Source organism: Physeter macrocephalus, chromosome 21 (genome assembly GCF_002837175.3).
Source record: "Physeter macrocephalus isolate SW-GA chromosome 21, ASM283717v5, whole genome shotgun sequence".
NCBI classification, from domain to species: Eukaryota; Metazoa; Chordata; class Mammalia; order Artiodactyla; family Physeteridae; genus Physeter; species Physeter macrocephalus.
In genome coordinates, this window is record NC_041234.1 from 48986834 (window position 1) to 49010986 (window position 24153).

At 39.9% G+C, this 24153-nt stretch overlaps 1 protein-coding gene across 3 annotated transcripts in view; it reads left to right on the top strand.

The window, feature by feature from the left end:
* TAF1 (TATA-box binding protein associated factor 1) overlaps positions 1–24153 on the top strand; it is an 87502-nt gene extending 63349 nt beyond the window's left edge. For 2 of the 3 annotated variants that reach the window (XM_028482947.2, XM_028482948.2), the window contains exons 33-38: positions 11610–11677; positions 12022–12138; positions 15557–15682; positions 16864–17020; positions 17612–17789; positions 20488–24153. In XM_028482947.2, the coding sequence (XP_028338748.1) occupies positions 11610–11677; positions 12022–12138; positions 15557–15682; positions 16864–17020; positions 17612–17789; positions 20488–20710 (869 nt within the window). In that variant the 3' untranslated portion in view covers positions 20711–24153. Of the gene's footprint in view, positions 1–11609; positions 11678–12021; positions 12139–15556; positions 15683–16494; positions 16597–16863; positions 17021–17611; positions 17790–20487 lie in introns of all 3 variants that reach the window. The other variant, XM_055081571.1, reaches the window with a different exon arrangement.

Sequence of the window (24153 nt, forward strand, 5' to 3'; positions counted from 1 at the left end):
ACCTGGCCAGTGTCCCAGCCTTTAGACTTATCTCTTTCTAACCTATCATTCACATTCCTGTCAGATAGACCTCTTTAATAACTCATACTTACAAAAAAGTCAAACAATACAGAAATAGATAGAATTAAATATTAAAGCTTCTTCCGGAGACACTGCTTTGGGAAAGATCCCCAGTGTTCTCCTTACTTGCTGCAAGTGGTAAATCCATCCTTCTGAAAAAAAAAAAAAAAAAAAAAGCTTGTTCCTGCCCTCCCGCTCCTATCTCCCATAGTTTTATTCCCTAGAGGTAACAGTTTGGTGTATAGCCACCTATACTTTTTTCTGTACTTATACAAAACATATTAAGTAATTACACATAAATAGTTTTTAATTTTTGGGTTTTTTTTTTTTACAAAAATTGTCATTTTTATAGATAATTATTCTGTAATTTGCTCTCTTTGCTCATGAATATATCCTGATCCTCTTTTTTAAGCTTCCATTTTGAAATAATTTTAGACTCAAGAAATTACAAAAATAGTGTAGAGTCCTATATACCCTTCACCTACCTTCCTCCAATGGTGACATCTTACATAGCTGTGGTTCAGTATCAAAATCAGGAAATTGATATTGATGCATTACCATTAACTAGATTACAGACCTTATTCAGTTTGCACCTTTAAAAAAATCTATATTCATTTGTGCATGTGTATAGTTTTATGCAGTTGTATGCCATCGCACCACCACCACCACCATCAAGGTTTAGAACTGGTCTGTCATCACAGAAGAACTCCCTGACGCTACCCCTTTGCATCCATGTCCCTCCATGTGCACCCACTGTTCTCCTTGTTCCCTGGCAACCTCTTTGCTCTTCTCCATCTCTATAGTTTTGAAACTTGAGCATGTTATATAAAGAATAATATAATATTTTTGAGATTGATTTTTTTCACTAAATATAATTCTCTTGAGATCCATCAAAATTATTTTATGTGTCAGTAGTTCATTTTTTAAATTGTTGAGTAGTGTTCATCTCACTAGAGTTTGTTCAACCATTCAGTTATTGAAAGACATTCAGTTTTCCAGTATTTTGCTATTATGAATAAAGCTGCTGTGAACATTAGTGTACAGGATTTTGTGTGAATATAAATTTTCATTTCTCTGGGATAAATGCTTAAGAATATGATGGTAGATGTATGTGTGGTTTTGTGAGAAACTGCTGTACTCTTCCAGAGTGCCCATACCATTTTGCATTCCCACCAACAATCATGAATCATCATTTCTCTGCAGTATTTAGTATTACCATTATTTTTAAAAATTGTATCCATCCATCTATCTCATTGTGTTTTTACTTTTCATTCCCCTAATGGCTGTTGACGTTAAACATCTTTTCATGTGATTATTTGCCATTCATATATTTTCTTTGGTGAAGTGTCTGTTCATTTCTTTGCCCTGGTTTTAATTGCATTGTTTTCTTATGATTAATGAGTTTTGAGGGATCTTTATATATTCTAGGTATGTCCTTTATTAGATATATGATTTTTTTTTTGGCTGCGTTGGGTCTGCGTTGCTTCTCATGGGCTTTCTCTAGTTGTGGCGAGCGGGGGCTACTCTTTCGTTACGGTGCGCGGGCTTCTCATTGCAGTGGCTTCTCTTGTTGGTGGAGCACAGGCTCTAGGCTCACGGGCTTCAGTAGTTGTGGCACGCAGGCTCAGTAGTTGTGGCTCACGAGCTCTAGAGCACAGGCTTAGTACTTGTGGCGCATGGACTTAGTTGCTTCGCGGCATGTGGGGTCTTCCTGGACCAGGGCTGGAACCCGTGTCCCCTGCATTGGCAGGCGAATTCTTAACCACTGTACCACCAGGAAAGTCCCTAGATATATGATTTACAAAAATTTTTTTCTAGCCTGTGTCTTTTCTTTTCAGTCTTTTGACAGTAACTTTGGAAGAGCATAAATGTTTAATTTTGATGAAATCCAATTTATCAGTTTTTTTCTTTTTGGACTGTGCTTCTGGTATGTCTCTGAGAAGTCTTTGCTTAACCCAAGGTCACAAAGGTTTTCTCTTATTGTTGTACATTTAAATCCATGATCCATTTTTTTAAAAAATTATTTATTTATTTTTGGCTGTGTTGGGTCTTCATTGCTGCACACTGGCTTTTTCTAGTTGTGGCGAGCAGGGGCTACGCTTTGTTGCGGTGCGTGGGCTTCCCATTGCGGTGGCTTCTCTTGTTGCAGAGCACAGGCTCTAGGCACACGGGCTTCAGTAGTTGTGGCACATGGGCTCAGTAGTTGTGGCTCACGGGCTCTAGAGCGCAGGCTCAGTAGTTGTGGTACACGGGCTTAGTTGCTCCACGGCATGTGGAAACTTCCCGACCAGGGCTTGAATCCCTGTCCCCTGCATTGGCAGGCAGATTCTTAACCACTGTGCCACCAGGGAAGCCCCATGATCCATTTTGAATTTATTTTTATATATGGCATGAGATTTAGGTTGAGGTTCATTTTCTTTTTGCCTGTGGATGTCCAATTGTTCCATTATTGTTTGTTGAGAAGACTGTTCTTACTCCAGTGAGTTGCTGTGAGCACCTTTGTAAAAAATCAGTTAAATGTGTGGGTCTGTTTCTGGGTTTACTTTGTTCCGCTGACCTATGTATCTGTCCCTGTGCACATTGCCATGATTACTGTAGCTCTGTAGTAAGTCTTATCATCAGGTAGAGTGATTCCTTTCACTTTATTCTTTTTCTAAATTGTTTTCTTATTCTTTTGCCTTTCCACGTAAATTTTAGAAGAATCTTGTCTGTATCTACAAAAGAGTCTTGCTGGGATTTTGATAGGAATTAAGTTAAACCTATAGATCAGTTTGGGGAGAATTGACATCTTTACTGATCCTGTCTTATTGTTAGTACATAGAGATCTCTATCATTCTTTTTAATGTATTCCATAGCATAAATATATATATATATATATCATAATTGATATCCTTGCACATTTGTAGGAATATTTTTGTAGGAAATTTTGATAGATGTTCTAAAATTGTGTTCCAAAAGGGCTGTACCTGTTTATAATAAAAATAACAGTGAAGGAGAATGCCTGTTTCCCTACAGCCTGTCCAACACTGGAGATTATCAGTGTTTTAAAATCTTTGCCAAATTATTTCTGTAAAATTCAAGTATATAACTTAAACTAAAGTTTTCCATCATAAAAAAGTTACATGTGCATTAAAAAAAAATCAAACCATATAGAATTGTATATAGTGAAAAGGAAAAATCTCCCTGTCCTTCCCCTTTACCCATCCCATTCTCCAGAGTAGTGTTAGTTTTGGTGTGAAGCATTCTGGGCCTTTTTCTGTACACACCATATACTTTTTCTTTTTTTGACAAATGAAAGCATATATTCTGTTCTATAATTTTCTTTTTTTCAGTTGACATTATATTATGGACAATTTTTCATTCATCTAAGTATGTGATCTTGTTTAAGTAAAATCTGTTCATATGTGACTCAAACAGGCAAAAGAGTGAACTGAATATCATTTTGAATGTTTCTGGAAAAAAAAATCTAAATTGGATTTCTACTTTGCTTTTAAAAATACCGTGGCTGCTTGCTATGGAGAACAGTATGGAGGTTCCTTAAAAAAAATCTAAAAATAGAGTTAACATATGATCCAGCAGTTCCACTCCTGGGCATTTATCTGGAAAAGATGAAAACTCTTAACTCAAAAAGATACATGCAAGGGGACTTCCCTGGTGGTCCAGTGGTTAAGACTCCATGCTTCCACTGCAGGGAGCACGAGTTCAATCCCTTGTCGGGGAACTAAGATCCCATATGCTGCATGGCATGGCGAGGAAAAAAAAAGATACATGCACCCCAATGTTTATAGCAGCATTATTTACAATAGCCAAGACATGGAAGCAATGTCCATCAACAGATGAATGGCTAAAGAAGATGTAATATATATATACACACATACATACACACAATTGAATATTACTCAGCCATAAAAAAGAATGAAGTAATGCCATTTGTAGCAACATGGGATGGACCTGGAGATTATCATACTAAATGTAGTAAGTCATATAGAGAAAGACAAATATCGTATGATATCACTTATATGTGGAATCTAAAAAAATGATACAAAAGAACTTATTTACAAAACAGAAATAGACTCACAGACATAGAAAACAAATTTAAAATTACCAAAAGGGGAAGGTGGGGGGAGGGATAAATTAGGAGTTTGGGATTAACAGATACACACTACTGTATATAAAATAGATAATCAACAAGGACCTACTATATAGTACAGGGAACTATATTCAATATCTTGTAATAATCTATAATGAAAAAGAATCTGAAAAGAATAGATATATATAGATGTATAATGGAATCACTTTGCTATACACCTGAAACTATCACAACATTGTAAATCAACTGTACTTCAATTAAAAAAAAATACTGTGGCTGCTACTATGTATAAAAAGTGTACAATGATATGTTGTATGGCACAGGGAATACAGCCAATATTTTATAATTAAATGGAGTGTAATCGATAAAAATTTTGAATTACTATGTTGTACATCTGAAACTAATATATGTCAACTGTACCTCAATAAAATGTGTGTGTGTGTATGTATATATAAATAAATACTGTGGCTGAAGTAGAGGGAGATTGCCCAGTGATAATTGTCTTTTGACATTTCATTTCTGTGAGAATACTTGTTTGTTGTTCAAGAATTCATTATCTGCTTAAGTTTGATAGGGAATAGACATAAGTTACTAGCCCTCTTCTCTTATGTACTGTATTGAGCTAGTAAATAGTGATATAGCAATCTGTTACAAGGCATCATCTCACTGAAAGTCCTGTACTTATGGTGAGTGAGATATTATAATATGTTAGAAAATAAATATGTACCAGAAAGTGTTAAGGCTACAACAAAGCCCACATTTCCAAAAACAGCATTTGGGAAAATAAAAATTATTATTTATTAAAAGAAAAAGGAGATATAGAAAAATAGGCTTTCTGTCAGCCTGGGAGTTTCTGTAATGTATTGTCAAGGCAGTGTATTTTCTGTGGTGCCAGGAGAAACAAAACAAAAGCTTATTACCATGAAGGATATAAATCAATGTTAACTTCCTCATGTTTAAGCTATTACAGTTGGCATCATGTAGAGTTTAGGTGAAGAGTATAGAAAGAAAAATGGGCACAGAAAGAAAAATGGCCTAAATCTAATAAGTGATTGCTGTAAGCTCCGTGGAGGCAGGAACCATGTCTGTCTCATATCCCCAGTGTGTAGGATAATGCTTGGCACATAGTAAGCACTCAGTAAATATCTGTTGAATGAACTAACGGCCAAAGAAAGAGGTGCAGTACCAAGAAAAAGTGAAGAGTGGTGCTGTAGAAGCTCGGGCTTAGAGAATTTCAAGGAAAAGAAGTGAACGTTAATTGCATATGTAACATAGCACTTCTAGGGTTGAGTCTGAAAAACGTTGAGTGGATTTGGCAGTTAGTATATCACTGTTGACTTGATGAAAACAGTTTCAAAGAAGTGTTCTTTAACACTGCCTCATTCTCTGACACAGTTGCTACTTTCTCTATGATCCCTTAGTCCTTGGTATGTTATTGAAATTATGAGTTTGTGTATATTTATCTTCCATGAAGCCGTGAAAGGGCGTCAAGGACAAGGACTTATCTCTTGTTTTTTGTTTGTTTTGTTCTGTTTTTTATTTTTGTATCTTTGTATCATCAGAGCCTAGCACTATACCTGGCTTACAGTAAGTACTTAAAAATGAAGAGTTAGGCTGTTACAAATTTTATTCTACAAGAAAAGGTGTTTTGAATTGTCTATATTGTTATTTTTCTAATTGTTGTAGAAATATGAGATGAGTGTGTTTAGCTAAGGCTATATGTGTATTTTTTAAGTTGCTAAATGGAATGGTCCATTTGGGGGAAAAAAGTATTTTAACGTTTTTGGGGACTTTTAATGAGGTAGGTCCTGAATGTAAATCCTACCCATGCCCAGTGAGATTTATTACCCCAGTTCCCCTCTGGATTTTCTAGCTTCTTGAGTTTCTAGTCCAGATTCTGAGTAAAGTTCTGTTACAATGGTTTGAGAGCTCAAACCTCTTATCTTGGAAACTAAACATCTTAATTTGCATTTGATCTGCGTCATACCTAATGTAAAGAGCCTAGCTACAGTCTGAAAGGTTAGATTCACTTCTCTTTTTACCTTTTCTGGACCTAGTTTGAGATAAATATCTAAGAATTGGGAGAGCCCAGGCTCATCTTTTTTGGGATCTGTGGACTATGCATAATTGGATTTAGTAATTCTAGTTTCTTTAGGAATTAGCTGTGCAGATTTTTCCTTTTTTCTTTTTAAATCTGGCACTGATTTTTTTTAAAGCTTTCTACTGCCACTGAGATTTTATTTTTTAATTTTAATGATTCACATTGCAACACATGCATATCCCCCACACCGTTCACTGTCAGGATAATAATTTATGCTTGTTTTGGCTCAGTGCTCATCTTCTTAGGAGGAAGGTTATTTTTAGTATTTGTGGAAATGTTCTCAAAGGAAATAGGAGCTTAGGAGTGATCATAAACCCCCTTTTCTTGGTTGCACAGGACTGCTCACCAACTCAACTGGTATTTTTCTCTGAAACCTTTTAGTTAGCAGTAATACTTGTTTTCCCTCTCTAACTAGAACCACAAAGCTTGTAACTTTCTTCTCTTCTCCTGACATTACTAAAGAGGGAAATTAACTTAGAAATGACAAAAGGAATTTTCTTTGATTTTGGTGGAATATCAACTTTCCAAAGCTGTCATTGGAATTATCACTATTTAAGGACATTTGATTTGAATTACATGTGATTCTGCCAATCCTTATGAATGAGGCAAAGTATAAATATACATATATTTATTTGATATTTGCAGTTGCTTTGCCATGATTTACTAAATAAGGAGAGAGAAGAAAAACAAAATATATTCAGAAAAACGTTTCTTTTTGCAAATAGGTCACTTGTTCTCCTGTAGGGCACAGTGATAATTCATAGACAGTTTTATCTTTCACATTCATTTTCATGTCATCCTGGAAATTACTCTTCATAAATTCGGATTTTCTGTATAGTAATCCTGTAGGGACTGGGAAATTGGAATTCAGTTTCTGCCTCCTCTTTTTCCCCCCACAATAGCCACAGTATCTTTATTATTCCCGCAGAGGCCCTGTTGTCTGTGTATGTCTTTTCACTGGATGACTCTCTTCTTCCTAAGCTGTGAAACTTAAAGCTGCTCATCCTACTTTTATTTGTTTATTTATTTATTTATTTATTTTTGGCTGCATTGAGTCTTCATTGCTGTGCACAGGCTTTCTCTAGTTGAGGTGAGCGGGAGCTACTCTTCATTGTGGTGCGCGGGCTTCTCACTGTGGTGGCTTCTCATTGCGGAGCACAGGCGCTAGGCGTGCAGGCTTCAGTAGTTGTGGCACGCGAGCTCAGTAGTTGTGGCTCACAAGCTCTAGAGCACAGGCTCAGTAGTTGTGGCGCACGGGCTTAGCTGCTCCGCGGCATGTGGGGTCTTCCTGGACCAGGGCTTGAACCCGTGTCCCCTGCATTGGCAGGCGGATTCTCAACCATTGCGCCTCCAGGGAATCCCTGATCATCCTACTTTTAATAAGCACCTGATTGCTGCTGAATATAGAGCAATATTTTTAGCATTATGGAGATGGTTATGGACCCCTTTGAGAATCTGATGGAAAACTATGGATCTTCTACTCAGAAAAATATGTATTATATACAGAATTCTGTTTACAGTTTCAGGAGGTTCATGGATCTCTCTCATTACCGCTCCATTCAAGAATTTCTGGTATAGGGACTTTCCTGTTGGCATAGTGGTTGAGAATCTGCCTGCAAATGCAGGGGACATGGGTTCAAGCCCTGGTCCAGGAAGACCCCACATGCCGTGGAGCAGCTAAGCCCGTGTGCCACAACTACTGAGCCTGTGCTCTAGAGCTCGCGAGCCACAACTACTGAGCCCGCGTGCCACAACTACTGAAGCCTGCGCGCCTAGAGCCCGTGCTCCGCAACGAGAAGCCGCTGCAATGAGAAGCCCACGCACCACAACAAAGAGTAGCCCCCACTCACTGCCCGTGTGCAGCAACAAAGACCCAACAACGAAGACCCAGTGCAGCCATAAATAAATAAATTGAACAAACAAAGAATTTCTGGTATAGGTAGGGTTAAGAAAACATCTGTGTATTTTTATCCTTTTTTGGTGGTGTTAACTGGTTTGCCAACTCCACCACCATCTTTCATCCAAAATATTATACTTCAGTGCCACTTTGCATATAGTAGAGTAATAAAGTTAAATAGCTGAAACCCTTGTAGCTCTTGAGAGCGTGGACTGTCAAAAACTGAGAACAGACACAGCTAGTAATCAAAACACACAGAGAAGTATCTCAGCTATATAAGTAAGTGTATTTTTTAATATTCTGGGGGCTTTATTAGTGGGTATTTTTTTAGGGTTTTTTTAATATAAATTTATTTATTTTATTTATTTATATTTGGCTGCATTGGGTCTTCATTGCTGCACACGGGCTCCCTCTAGTTGCAGCGAGCGGGGGCTACTCTTCGTTGTGGTGCATGGGCTTCTCATTGCGGTGGTTTCTCTTGTTACGGAGCACAGGCTCTAGGCGCACGGGCTTCAGTAGTTGTGGCTTGCAGGCTCTAGAGCTCAGGCTCAGTAGTTGTGGTGCACGGGCTTAGATGCTCCGCGGCATGTGGGATCTTCCCAGACCAGGGCTCAAACCTGTGTCCCGTGAATTGGCAGGCGGATTCTTAACCACTGCGCCACCAGGGAAGCCCGTGGGTATTTCTTTAGAGTTGTGTGTTGCAAAGAAAATGGGCGACAAAGAGGTCACATCTTTTAAATGGTTTAAAGTAAGAGAAAACTTTGCAAATGTATAAAACTAATTTTTCCTTGTATTATGAGAGCATTGAGATATTGAAAGGGTTGGTTTATGTTTAGGTTTCAAAACTGAAGAATTGAATTCTTAATCTATAGGCTGGAATTTGAGCAATGAGTCAGGTAGGTAGGTGTAAGAGCCAGGATACTGCATTAAGCTGATGTTGTACTGGCTTGGTGAAGGAGGGCTCTAACCTGTATGCAGCCTGTTTTCTGTAACATCATGCATTTCTATCAACATGAAAGCTTGTCTGGTAACTTTTGCAGTCTGTCTCCATCAGTACTTTGAGGACCAACCTACTGGTGGCCCTAGAAGATTAGAACTCAGAAACTTCAGTTTCGATCTTCTTATCACTCAAACTATTCTTGACTGTGAGCCAGCTCTGGCTGTCTTTATACATGTCCTGAATATCTTTTGGTTGACTGTGTTTTCTTTCTGGTTTGTGTTTGGCACAGTCAGCTTGTGTGAGGACACAACTTTACTTATCTTTTATAAAGAATAGATGACCTGGGACCTCCCTGGTGGCTCAGTGGTTAAGAATCCACCTGCCAATGCAGGGGACACGGGTTCGTGCCCTGGTCCGGAAAGATCCCACATGCCGCGGAGAAACTAAGCCTGTGCACCACAACTACTGGGCCTGCGCTCTAGAGCCCACAAGCCACAACTACTGAGCCCAAGTGCCACAATTACTGAAGCCCGCGCGCCTGGAGCTCGTGCTCCACAACAAGAGAAGCCACGGCAATGAGAAGCCTGCGCACCGCAATGAAGAGAGCAGCCCCCCGCTCACCGCAACTAGAAAAAGCCCACGTGCAGCAACGAAGACCCAAAGCAGCCATAAATACATAAATAAATAAACAAGGAAATAAACATGACCTATGCTTGTGAGAGATTTTAATGAAGGAGACTTATTTGTATAATAGCTTGCAATAATCAGAGTAGTTACGGCACGAAAACTTCACATGTGGTATATTTTTTATGCTTTACATCCTGATAAATAGTAGATTTAATTCAAGCATCACCTCCTCTGTGAAGCCTTTCCTAATTCTGCTTTCCTTCTTACATCCCAGAATTGGCAACTTCCTCCTCTATGCCTCTACTGAGCCCTGTATAGATTTTTTCACTGCATTGTATTGCCCCATTTGTTTATATCTCACTGTGCTAGACCATAACTTCTTGAGGATATGGTGTATATCTTACTCCTTTCTGTGTCTAGTGCCTGGCGCCTAGAAGATACTCGAAAATGTTTTATGAATGAGTAGGTGAATGAACAGTATGTTAAAGTATATTTTAAAGCACTTAAGGGTAGGGAATAAAAACTCAGATGCCTTCAGGGTCCAGGCGTAAATGAGTTAAGCAGACCTGGTAGAGACCAAGGTAACCTGGGAAACACATGCCTTATCTAAAAGGGACAGCTGCTACTCAGATCCAGCCCATCGATGCATTATGAGAATGCTAACCCTGTGTTGCCACGTCTTTTACTTTTTTAAGGGAAGCCAGACATTTGGGTTTTTTATATGAAATCTCTTGATTGTTGAATGTTGCCAGCTAAGATTTTTTTTTAACTTTTTATTGAGGTATAGTTTACATACAGAAAAGTGTATATATTATGAGTGCACAGCTCAATCCATTTTCACAAACTGAAGTGATTTTTTTAATTGAAGTATAATTGACCTACAACAGTATGTTAGTTCCAGGTGTACAATACAATGATTTGACATTTCTGCACATTTTGAAACGATCACCACCTGAACTGCTTTTTTTTGTGAGCCAAATAAAACTGGATTGACCTGCAAGCCACCAGTTTGCAACTTGTGACAAAAACTGTATGGGGAGCTGTGTAGTTTGGTTAAGAATCACCTAATAGATTAACGTATCTTAAAGAGACACATCAGGCAAAGGCAGTATGTGGACCTTATTTGGATTATGATTCCAAAAAATCAAATGTAAAAGAACATTTGTAAAACAGTTGGGGAAATTTGAATGTTGACTGGCTGTTTAATAATATTAAAGAATTATTAACTATTTTAGGTGTAATACAGTTGTGTTTTTTTTAATAAATAGACTTTATTTTTTAGAGCAGTTTAGAGCAAAATTGAGCAGAAGGTACAGAGAGTTCCCATATACCCTGTTCCCCTACACATGCCCAGCCTCCCCTGTTATCAACGTCCCCCACTAAGGTGGTACATTTGTTACAATCAATGAACCTACATTGACACATCATTATCACCCAAAGTCCATAGTTTACATTAGGGTTCACTCTGGGTATTGTACATTCTATGGGTTTTGACATGTTTAGTGATACGTATACCATTATAGTATCATACATAGTTATTTTTTTAAAGAGTCCTTAAAGACACATACTGAACAATTTATGGATGAAATGAAATGCTGGAATTTGCTTCAGAATAATTTGGGAAGTGTCAAAGTTGGTGTAAATGAAACAGGATTGACCATGTATTGAAAATCATTGACACTGAGTAATGGGTACATGGGAGTTCATTTTATTAGTGTCTCTGTTTTTGTATGTGTTTGAAATTTTCCACCTCCAAAAGTAGAGCAAGAGTCCAAGTTAAAGCTGAAGCATGATTCTTTGGATCTAGGATAATGGGACACTACCGCTGGTGACAGAATGTAAATTTCTGGAACTGAAGTCTGCAAAGGTAATGGCATTCTCTTTTCATTTTTAGGGCCTGAAAGTCAGTATACCAAGACTGCTCAGGAGATTGTGAACGTCTGTTACCAGACATTGACTGAGGTAAGTGGTAAAGAGGAGGTCCCCTTAGGATCTAGCTTTCTGGAATCCCTTTGTTCCTTAGAGTGATGAGGAGGCCTTCTCTGCCTATCCTGTTTTAAAATGTAATATCCCACCCCAAACCTCAACCCACATCCCTTATTTCCTTCCCTGCTTTATTTTCTTACCTAGCACTAAATGTTTTTAATAAACTATGTAATTATTTACTTTAATTACCATATGTGTCCTGCCACTAGAATAGAAGCTCCTCGAAGACAGGGATTTTCATTTGCTCTTTTTACAACTTTTGTATCCCCAGTGTCTAAAACAAATATTGAATGAATTCACTAATTTTCTTTATTTCTCAGTATGATGAGCATTTGACTCAACTTGAGAAGGATATTTGCACAGCTAAAGAAGCAGCTTTGGAGGAAGCAGAATTAGAAAGCTTGGACCCAATGACCCCAGGGCCTTACACACCTCAGGTGAGTCTGAGGACTAGAAGCCTCCTCTTACAGTTTTCTTTTTGGTTTGGGAACTTGGGAGCATGTTAACAGATGTATTTACTGAGATACCCTTCTTCTCTGTCCTTCCTCTTCATATGCCTTTCGTGTGCTTTCTTGTCTTCTCAAAGGCTAAGGTGAGTGAGGGCCGTGGGTCTTGGTAGCCTTGTTGAATCCAGAAGAGACAGAGACGGGTTGAATGAATGGGGTGGGGTCTTAGTTGTTTAGGCAGTATTTAGGAATACCAGATTCCTGACTGCCATGGCCAGAGGCATTCTCTTGAGTCTCTGGGGCTCCCTTGCCTCATGCATTGGGGTTCTAGGACATCCCTAGATTATAGACATGGGCCACATTGTTCCTGTGCCTTATAGATGCCTGATTACTCATTCCCTCTGAGATATCTCAGTGTAGCTCAGATGTCACCCATTTTCCTGGATTGACTCGCTCTCCCCGTAAATGAAGACAGGTAATGTTTTATAATGTTCTTACATTTTCATGTTAAAAGACTAGAGAGCAAGATTAATAAGAAATTTTTAGTCTTTCTGATCTGACCCTTGAATATACTAAGAGTCTCTTTCATCTATACTATACTCTTAGAGGGCTGGTATATTTGAAAAATAAGACTTACCAGAATATAACTATATTGGAGGCACTATGGTAAAGTGGAAAGTACATGAAGGTTGGTATAAAACAGTCCTGGGTTTGAGTCTTAGCTCTGCTGCTATCTAGCTTTGTGAGCTTGGGAAGTTAACCCCTCTAATCCAGTTTCCGTTTCTCTAAAATGTACTTTTCAAGATTGTTGTAAACATTAAACAAGGTCATTTGCCCAGCACATAGTAGACATTCAGGAAATGTTTATTTCCTTATCTGTATGAAAGTCACCTACAGGGTTCTCAGAGGCCCTTTCAAATTTAACCAAATATTCTAATGCATATTTCTCCCAATTCCCACTGGAAAACGTTTTTCCATTCTGCTCGGGTTTCACTCTGAACTAATAATGCAACCTGTGTGATCTCTGTTGGATAATTGCTGTCTATATCTCATTCATGCACTCTCCCTATCTATCTTTTACTCTCTCTTTCACCCCAAAACCTAGGCCACTGAGGGGCCAAGTATAAAGAGCCCTAAGGTACTTCTTCCAGGCCCAGAACAAGGAAAGGCTCTTGGAGTGTGTGGGCAGATTGGGTCAAGGGATCTTGGGTGAGTGATGTTGCCCAGGAAGGTCCTATTTGCTAATAGGCCCACAGCTTCCACAAGACCCTTTGTGGTAAGTTAAAGCCTGGGTTTTAGCCATCATTCCCCAAGAGAGTCTAACTACTGAGTGGCGTGTGGTTTGCTCTGCTCTATGACAGCCTAAGGCTAGCTCTTTGGTGAGTCAGAGCCTTAGACCCAGAAGCCATCTTCCTTTCTTCCCTTGCGCTCCCACACTATCTCAAATGGCAGAGGAAAACCTGGCAACTGTTCTTCCTCCAGAGCAGTAGCTGTTGTTTTGTGCAGTTAAGAGGATCTCCTATGAGGAGTAGGGTGTAGGTATTGCCTCTTCATTATTCCAGTTCACTCTCTGATCATTGCCTTCACTTATACATACACGTTTTAAATTAGTAAGCCCAGTGCATTACTTCTAAACCTGAGGAAGATGCAGATGCACATGAGTGATTGTCCTTACTCATTACTATTCTCAAACCCAAATGCTATTAAAGTGTGTTTGTGTAAGTTTAACCTGTCATAATACAGTTTTGTTGTGTAGAAACATGACAGTAATCATACTTTACTTCCAGCTCTAAATGGTGGTCATCAATAATGTATTTTCACTCAACTATTTCTACCCAGCTTGTATTGCACCATACATTCAGCTTAATGCTTTCTCTAAAATTGCTTGCTTTACATTTTCCCACATAGCATTTAATTCTCTGATTTTCTCTTCTTTTGTTCCTAACTAGTTTATTTGCAGTGTAATGCTTTGAATTCTGTTTTGCCTCTCTTTCTCCAAAACCCTGTTCCCAATCAGCCTTGTTTGTTTGCTTTAAAAACAACAACAAAACAACAAAAACAACAACAAAGTAACACATGTGGGTTTTTTGTTGATAAAAGTAACATGTTCATTGAGACACGTTGAAAAATATACAGAATAAATAAGTTACCTAAAATCAAGTCCACCAGTCAGAAAGAACCAACCACTGTGAACATTTTGGTGTGTTTCAAATCTGTAATGCGTGTATGTGTGCCTTTATAGACACTTTTTTTTTTTTTTTTTGCGGTACGCGGGCCTCTCACTGTTGTGGCCTCTCCCGTTGTGGAGCACAGGCTCCGGACGCGCAGGCCCAGCGGCTATGGCTCACGGGCCCAGCCGCTCCACGGCATGTGGGATCTTCCCGGACCGGGGCACGAACCCGTGTCCCCTGCATCAGCAGGTGGACTGTCAACCACTGCGCCACCAGGGAAGCCCTAGACACATTTTTAAAGTGAAATTGGTCATTAGGATTTTGTGTCTTGTTTTCGCTTCACATTATATCATGAGCATTTTATTTCATTAAATAGTCTTTGAAAACATTTTTTAATAGCCACATAATATTTCTACCCTCAGCCAGCTTTTTAGAGAACCTTTCCTACTTTTCCAGCCTGTTCTTTTTTAGTCCCTCCTGCCCTCCTTTCACTGAATGGTCCATTTGTTAAATCCCTGTTCTCTTCAGGAGAGGGAAGAAGGAGGGAAGCTATAATTTGTTGACTACCAAGCATTGGGTAAGGAACATATACACATCTCTTAATTATCCCAAACAACCTTGTGAGGTAGACATTATCATCCGTGTTTCACAGTTGAGGAAATAAAGGCTTAGAGAAATTAAGTAATTTGTTAAAGTTATTCAGCTAGCAAATGGTAGAGCCAGGACTCAAACCCAGGGCCGTTGACTCCAAAGTCCATGGTTTTTCACCATGCCATTTTGCCTTGTAGCATCCTCTGGTGAGCTCATAAGCTCTTACCCCATTCCATGCTCTGGTTGGAACTGAAATTTCTTTATCCCATTTTCTATTAGATGTCTCTAAACCAAACAATCCAAATGGCACTGGTATGAAGCCCTGGGCCTAAAAACAATAAGACAAGACTTAGAAGAAATTAGGTTATTGACCATAAATGCTGTTAGGACATAGAATTGTCCCATAGCTTTGATGCTTTTCTGCTTCAGGCTTCTGATCATATACATCAGATGCCTCTCTGCTAGAATGAGCAACATTTGTGAGATTCCCAAAAACCTGTCCATAAAACTATGTCAAAACTATGTTTTCTCTTTAAATGGATTGTTCTGCATGACCTTTTTCTGCAGTGAATGCTCTAAAGGGGAGTTCTCTGTATTTCTTGCTCCCTTTACTAAATAGAAGCTAAGTTGTATGATTTATGCCACAGCCTCCTGATTTGTATGATACCAACACATCCCTCAGTATGTCTCGAGATGCCTCTGTATTTCAAGATGAGAGCAATATGTCTGTCCTGGATATTCCCACTGCCACTCCAGAAAAGCAGGTGACACAGGTAGGATGTTATTTTTCTCTTTGTGAGATTGGTAGTATGCTTGGGGGTAGGGGATGGGGGAGTGATGGTGGTGATGTGTGGACATGTGTCAAGGATGATGATTGGACCCCTTGGCCCTGGGAATGAAGGCCTGGAAATGTGATTTCAAGGTGGGACAGTGGCAGGTCGCATGACTGGCATTGTCTTCTGTCTGTCACCATGGGCAGAGTCAAGCACAGCAGAACTTAAGGGAAGGTACAAGTGTGAAAATTGTGTGAGGCATCACAGCAGCCTGACAGGTGACTAGAAAGACCAACTGCATTCAGAAACAGAGTTCAAAATAATTGCCCTGCTACTTCACTGTATATGAGTTATCTAAATTAAAGTTATTTTTTAAATTAAGTTTTTTAAATTGGCCTTTTCTAGAGGTATCAGCAGATACTCCTAATCTAAAGCCAGAAATCTTATCAGCTGATCTCAGTCAGGGTTCCACTGGAGAGTGCAAAATCCAGGAGGGTTTTTCTGTTCCAAAGAGTCCAACACAAGCTAGGGAAAGCTTGGTTTAGAAAGGAGGAGTCTCCTTGTGATGATACAGTAATAGTAGACCAAGACCTTCCTGTTCTTTGGGTTTTTGTTTTTTTTTAACCCTACCTGTGATTTCGAAAGAATGAATGGGGGAAAATGCACATGCCTTGAGCTGTGTAAACAGCCCCCACTAGCTGTGGGGTTGGCTGGGATATCAGGGAGGAGTATCGGTCCTGAGTGAGAGCCCTTGGTTAACTCCTCCTACTGGCACGTCCCTCAATGATGTGCTATTTGTGTTCCTTACTCAGATGCGCCAGGGCCGAGGTAGGCTGGGCGAGGAAGACTCTGATGTAGATATTGAAGGGTATGATGATGAGGAGGAGGATGGGAAACCTAAGACTCCAGCCCCAGTGAGTATGCTTACAGAAAGCTTATGGTTACATTATACCCTTATATGGTAGGAGCCCCAGTAGTACAGGACAGGCCAAATCCCCAGGCGCTATCTGAAGGTCTCCATAGTGAGGCCCAATCTGACTTTAAGAACCAGCTAAACAAATCTATCCACCAAAATTATGTAACTTCTTGTAAGGCAGCAAGGGGGGGTGCGGCTGGTGGTAGCTTTTGGTCTTTTACTTGGTCGATTAATAGGACTTTGATCCTCAACTGGTCTCATTTAGGAAGGTGAAGATGCAGATGGTGATCTTGCAGATGAGGAGGAGGGAACTGTGCAACAGCCTCAAGCCAGTGTCCTGTATGAGGATTTGCTTATGTCTGAAGGAGAAGATGATGAGGAAGATGCCGGGAGTGATGAAGAAGGAGATAACCCTTTCTCTGGTATGTAGCTCACCATGGCACCCTCAGGACTTGGGAGGAAGCTCTGGGCCACATATGCTGTTACCAGAAACTGCTCTTTTATTGAAGTCCCATTAGTAGACCTCAGGGTACTGAGCGCTCACTCATAGGCTGATCAAATTCATTAGTCTTAGAAGAGGTGAAAACATACAACACAGGAGGTACAAAAGATGACAGTCAAAAAGGCAATGCCAAAGCAGCAGTTTTGATTTGAATACTTGATAAAAACGAGATAGAAGTGTTATATGTGGCAATAGGGAAGGAAAATGAAGAAAAAAGATCCTGCTTTGGGATTTTTTTGTGGATTAATGGCAATGGCAGGGGATGAGTATAGGAGGAGATGATGTGGGTTAAAAGAACAGATAGATAGCACTGAAATGGAAAAAGGAAATGATTTTTTAATTCTCTTTCCAAACTACAGATCTTGTCAATGTTGACCCTAGGCAATCCTCTGAGGTGAGGAGTCCAGGCAAGATGCCTCTGTAGATGCATGGGATTAACTAGTTCTGGAAGACTAAGCCAAAGATGTTAATTCTTTGTCAAACTTATCTCAGGATCTGTCTCTTTTCACAGCTATCCAGCTGAGTGAAAGTGGAAGTGACTCCGATGTAGGATCTGGTGGGATAAGACCCAAACAGCCCCGCATGCTTCAGGAGAACACAAGGATGGGCATGGAAAATGAAGAAAGCATGATGTCCTATGAGGGAGACGGTGGGGAGGCTTCTCATGGTTTGGAGGATAGCAACATCAGGTAATCGGTAGCAACATGCTACAGGGCTGTGGCATCATTGCCCAGCTATGATGTCAGAGGGCCCAGCATCAGATTACTTTCATCCATCAAACATTTCCTGAGCACCTACTAGGGCCAGGCACTGTGCTAAGCCCTTGGGGATACACAGAGGAGCAAGACATAACCTGCCCTTGAGGAGCTCACAGTCTAGTGGAAGAGACTGATACAACATAATTTTTACATATACAGTGTGATAAGAGCTACATAGCATAGGTTAAGTACAAAGTGCCAAGTCACCACTGAGGAGGGAGTATCTTGCTCTGCTTGGAGTAATCAGGGAAAGTGTCACAGATGAGGGAACATTTGAACTGGGCCTTACAGGATGAATAAGAGTCTACTAAGTAGATAAGTGGCAGCAGGTGAGGAGATCCTTAGAGATGGAACAGTATGTTCAAAGGCACAGAAATATAGCAAAGTAAATTCCAGACAGAAGGGAGATTGCTGGGCGTTGTGACTCTAGAAGTAGCAAGGGATTATACTGTAGAGGACCTTAACTGGTATGCTAAGACATTTGGATTGTGGTTAATGGGAATCATCACTTTAAGGAAAAGAAAGTAACATCAAATTTGTGTGTTAAATAACTCTAGGGCAGTGATAAGGAATTCAGCTAGAATCTGTTAGGAGTGGAAGAAAGGGAAGGGACATATTCAAGAGCTGTTCAGAGGGTAGATCAATTGGATTTAGGAGGTAAGGGGATTAGATATATAATGAATGGGAATGTCACTGAGAGAAGAAAGAGGAAAAACAGGTATTAGATGGAGTGGGAAAGGAGGCAAAAAATGAATTTGTCTATGGACATGTTGGATTTAAGGTACGTATGATACATCTAAGCCACAGGTATCCAGCAAGCAGTTAAGAGTCTGTTCATCCAGCAAATATTTACAAGTACAAAAGCAAGGATGTTGTCCTTGCTTCAAGGAGTTCAGTCTAGTGGGAAATCTAAAACAGGCAAACAGATGATGATCACAGTGTAACAAGAAAAGTGCTGTGATAGGCAACGACAGGATTTTTCTGGGACTTGGGTAGGAGTGGAGTAGGGGAGCCGGTTAGAGAAACTGAGCTGAATCAGAATGGAATCAGCTAAATGAAAAAGAAAGTGAAGGACATTCCAGAGACTAAGAACACGCATGTGTGATGACACAGACATGAAACACTTGTAGAGAATGCAAGTAGCTCAGTGTGGCTGGAGGTTTTGATCATGATCCGTGTAATAGAGACAGTTTAAAGAAGTAGGTAAGGACCAAATCATGAAGGGCCTGAAAATTTGGGGCAGACATTGAATGAGCGTAGTATGATCAGATCTGTATTTTGGAAAGGTTGCTCTGTGCCCCAAAAGAAAGATGGGCAAAAGCCATGAATTAACAGTTTACAAAAGAAATGCAAATGGCCAATAACTATATGAAAAATTAGCTTCCCTAAGAATCAAAGAAATGCAATAAAACAATGAAATGCAATTTTTTTACCTATAAGATGGGCAAAGATTAAAATGAATGATAATGCCCAGTGTTGGAAAAGGCATGAGGAAAAAGACATTCTGAAATGACTGGTTGGTAATGTAAATCGAAAGGGGTAGGTGAGAGAGATACAGCAATTTATCATTATAAATCAGAAACTTAAAAAGCGTGCATCCCCTTTGGCCCCCATATTCCATATCTAGGAAGTTATTCCATGGGAACAATAAAATACCTTCATCAAGATGTTTGTACAAGGATGTTTATCACAGCATTGTTTCTAATAGTGGGAAAATTGAAGACAGCTTAAATGTTCTAGTGAGAGACTGTGAAATAAATCCTGTTACAGCCATACAGTGGAATACCATGCAGCTATTAAAATGATGCTATAGATGTATGTTTATTGACATGGAAAGATGTTCATTATAAACATTAGTGAAAAAGCAGATTCCTGAAGAGTATATAGAGTATTCCAATTTTGTAAATAAAAAGAAAATGTTTAAGCATCAAAGTGAAGTGCATAGAAAAAAATTTGGAAGGTCATATACCAAAAGATTATCTCTGGGTGGTAGAGTTATTGGTGTTGTTTTGTTTTTTTTTTTTCTGGTGTATATTCTAATTTTTTTTAACCAGTGAACGTGCATTACTTGTGGTTTTTTTAAAGTAAAATTAAGAATAAACAAACAAACAAAAATAAACAGCACTCTGGCAGAAATGTGAAGAATTAATTGGGGGAGAGCAAGACTGGAGGCATGAAGACTGATTTCAGTGGCGCAGGCGGCCAGTGATCACAAAGGACTAAGCCAAGGCAGGCAGAATAGGGCTGGAAAGGAGGGGATAGTGACAAGATATATTGAAAAGGTAGAATCTTCAGGACTGTTGACTAATTGTATATGTAGATGAGTGAAGCTGTAAGTGGCAGATGAAACTATGAGGCTCTCAGAGCATTTATGGTCATGTAAGCTGGCAGTGTGTTGTTCAGGTGTAGGGGAGTTTCTTTCGTTCAGATTCTTGCGTATATGAAGTTGGCAAATGGATGTTTTTGAATAGGATCATTTTTCTCTCAGGGACCTGTAGAACAGTCCAGAACCGTCATTTTAGTGTCCAGGGGAGGTGAGATGGGCTGATCCCTTGGTGGCACCAAAAACGGGACTGGTCAGCTAGAGGATGGTGTCCGAGCTTGAGAGATGACATGTTTCTCTTCTCAGTTATGGGAGCTATGAGGAGCCTGATCCCAAGTCGAACACCCAAGACACAAGCTTCAGCAGCATCGGTGGGTATGAGGTATCAGAGGAGGAAGAAGATGAGGAGGAGGAAGAGCAGCGCTCTGGGCCGAGCGTACTAAGCCAGGTCCACCTGTCAGAGGACGAGGAGGACAGTGAGGATTTCCACTCCATTGCTGGGGACAGTGACTTGGACTCTGATGAATGAGGCTTCCTTTGGGCCTCCTTGGTCAGCCTTCCCTGTTCTCCAGCCTAGGTGGTTCACCTTTCCCCCACTTGTTTATATTTGTACAGTGTCTGATCTTGAAGTCACCAGATTAACTAGTACCGTAGCCTTTAAAAATTAGTAAGTAAGTAAATGATAAAAAAATCATCTCTCCTGATCTTCCTGGGGCAGTTCCACCCTTTGATTTAAAACCAAGCAACCCCCTTCCCCCTACCACTAACAGAGAGCAATCTTCTTCTCCAGTGCCCCCTTTAACTCCATTTATTGCTCTTAGTATCATTCTTTCCTGGGGAAAGAAGAGAAATCATGGAAGAACTAATAACTTTATGTCCTCTTGATGTATTAGAAAATTTCCAAGCATGGTATCATCTCAGTTTTCTAATTTGCAGGCTGGAACAGGGGGCAGCCCCTCTGCTGGGACAGAGAATTGGATTCTGGTGGACTCTATGCCACACTAAAATCATAAACCTCTTGGACAAACTGAACTGCCCATTATTTTATTATTTATTTGATTATACAATGCCTTGTTCCTAAATGGATTGGAGGCAAATAACTATAAATCTTTGAAACAGCCTATATGTCAGAAATGATATGTTGCCATGTAAATGTGTTCTGTCCCTACCCCCCAGGGGAAATGGTAGGGAAATGGTAAGTTCCTTAGGGCAAAGACTGTGTCTTCTGTTTCTTTTCATGCTGAGGATAAGGTTCTGTGCAGAGTAGGTACTCAGTAAATGTTCCTAGAATCATAAAATCCTCAACAGATTCATTACTGAGCATCTGCTCCATGGTAAGCATTCCATCAAAACCTTGGGATGCAAAATTAAATAAGACGCATTCCTTTCACTGAACAATATCACCATCAAGTTGGGGGAGGGGGAGTGGAATTCAAGACATGTTAATAAATCATTACAGTACTTTGAGATAAGTGCAATTAAGAAGCTAGCTATAAAGTATAGGGGAAAATAGAAGAGTGATCATGTCTGAAAAAGTCAGGGAAGTCTTCCTAGAGGTAATTTTTAAGCTGATTGTTGAAGAATTAGTAGGAGCTTGCCAGATGGAAAAGTCCAGGCAGAGTGTAACATGAAGTGAAAAGGCCGAACTCCAGAAATGGCAGAGTGTGTTCCTAGTTTGTTTGTTTGTTTGTTTGTTTGTTTGTACCTGCCTTGTTCCAGAAAGGATTTAAGGTGGTTTATGTTCCAGTGCCTCAAATGCTGGAATGGCTAGAGATGAGACTGAAAGATGGATAGGAAGCATATCGTCAAGAGCTTTGAATTTGATACTAATGCATATGAATTCTATATCATGAGAAATGAGGTGCTCTAGTGGAGTGATATAATCAGATTTGTGTTTTAGAAATTTTCTGTATATTAAATGAAGAAAAATTGAACAATCATGTAACAAGTGTGATACCGTTTTTGTAAATGACAAAACCCATGTGTGTGTATATGTGTTTATATATGTGTGTATGTGCAAAGGAAAAGGTCTGAAAGGATATACACAAAACTGTTCACAGTGATAACCTCTGGGGAGTGGGATTAGAGGGGAGGGGGCTATATGCTTGTGTGTATACTGGGTGGGGTATTGTGCTTTTATTTCTGTATTTGAATTTTTTACAAGAATGTATTATTTTTGTAATAAAAAAATCAAAAAAATTCCAGCACTAGTGCGGAGAGTGGTTTGGAGGGTGGCAAATCTAGTTCAAGTATGGGGTAGTGGAGCCTGAACTAGGGCTGTGGCATTAAGATGGGGAGGAGGGGGATGAATTTGAGAGCTGTTTAGGGGATAGAATCAACAGGACTTGATGACCAATTGGCATTTGGGAGTGGAGGAGGAAGAATGAAAGGTAGCTTCCAGAATTTTGGTTTAGCTTGATTGGATGGGTACATGGTATTCGTTCATTCATTCAGCATTTATCGAGCCACCTATTTTTATCAAGTAGTCTGCTAGATGCTGATACAGACGTTAAGATACAGTTTCTGATGGCAGGGCACTTAAGGTCTAGAATGAGTGGTAGACATATAAATATAAATAAGTTTAATAAGAAATGATCATTGCAATAAATATTTACAAAGTTTCATGGTGATGAGTTACCAACTCTGCTTATGAAGTAAGGATAAGAAGCCTTCATAGAGGGGAACCCTTCAGATAGATCATGAAGAGTAGGGAGGAGTTTGCCGGGGGGCAGTGCGGGGGAGGTATTCTAGGCAGAGGGAACAGAATGCTTAGGGGCATGAAAGTACATGGTCTGTTCATGGAGCAACAAGTAGTTCTGGATGGATGGAATATAGGAAACATATGTAGTGTAGTGATTACAAGGCTCAGGATCAAATGCTTATCTTAGAGAGATCACTGGCACGGTGTGAAAAATGGATGGGCTGGGGAGGGGTGATGCCAGATGAGAGATGATGGAGACTTAAACTGGCTGAGGCATTGGCAGTAGGGGTGAAATGAGAGGCACCTCTTGGTGACTGATTGGATAATGGAAAGTAAAAAAAAAAAAGTGGAATCTAGGTTTCTGACTTAGGTGATTGGGTAAATGGTGATGGCCATTCACTGAAACAGATTGAGAGTGGAAGGTAGGAGAAATAGCTAAGTTCGGTTGGGAGCATGTGTTTAAACTATGATAGGTAGAAAGCTTAGGATTTGTGCAAACTTGGGAGTAGGTGAGATCACACAGGAAGACTGTGACTGTGACTCTGTGTAGAGTCAGAAGAGTATGGAGGGCAGAATGCTGGTATAGACCAATTTTTAGGGGTGGTCAGAAATAGAAGGAAAACTTGAAGAATGATATTTCTTAAACCAAGGAAGGAGTTTTAAAGGAAGAAAGGAAAAGACTTAGCATATATACCACAGGGAAGTAAAGTAAAATAAAGCCTGAGAGCCTTTGGGTTTGGCAACTAGGAGGTCCCTGGTGACCTTAGCTAGCAAGAGAGAGACTAGAAGCCAGCCAGCAGGAGAGTGAGGGACAGATGGAAGATGAGGAAGTGACAAAAGAGATCATAGACTACTCTTTCTAGAAGCTAGGCTGTGAGGAATAAAAGAGGGGGAGAGTCTTAAGATGGAAGAAAAATAGGGACTTCCCTGGCTGTCCAGTGGTTAAGACTGCGATTCCACTGCAGGGGCCGCAGGTTTGATTCCTGGTCAGGGAATTAAGGCCCTGCAGCCAAAAATTTTTTTTAAAAAAGACGGAAGATAAATAAGTACGGTTACATAGGCTTAAGGGAGAAAGCAATAGAGAAGGAGGGGTTGGAAAAAAGCAAGAGAAGAAAATTGTTGGAAAGACCTCTGTGAAAACAGGAAGGAATGTTAGCATAGATAGCATTTTCTCCTATAGGAGAAGAGATTCCCCCACCCCCAGACAAAGGAAGGACGGAGTTGGAGTTACAGATCAGCGTATAGATGAGGGAGATAGAAAGTTGCAGTTC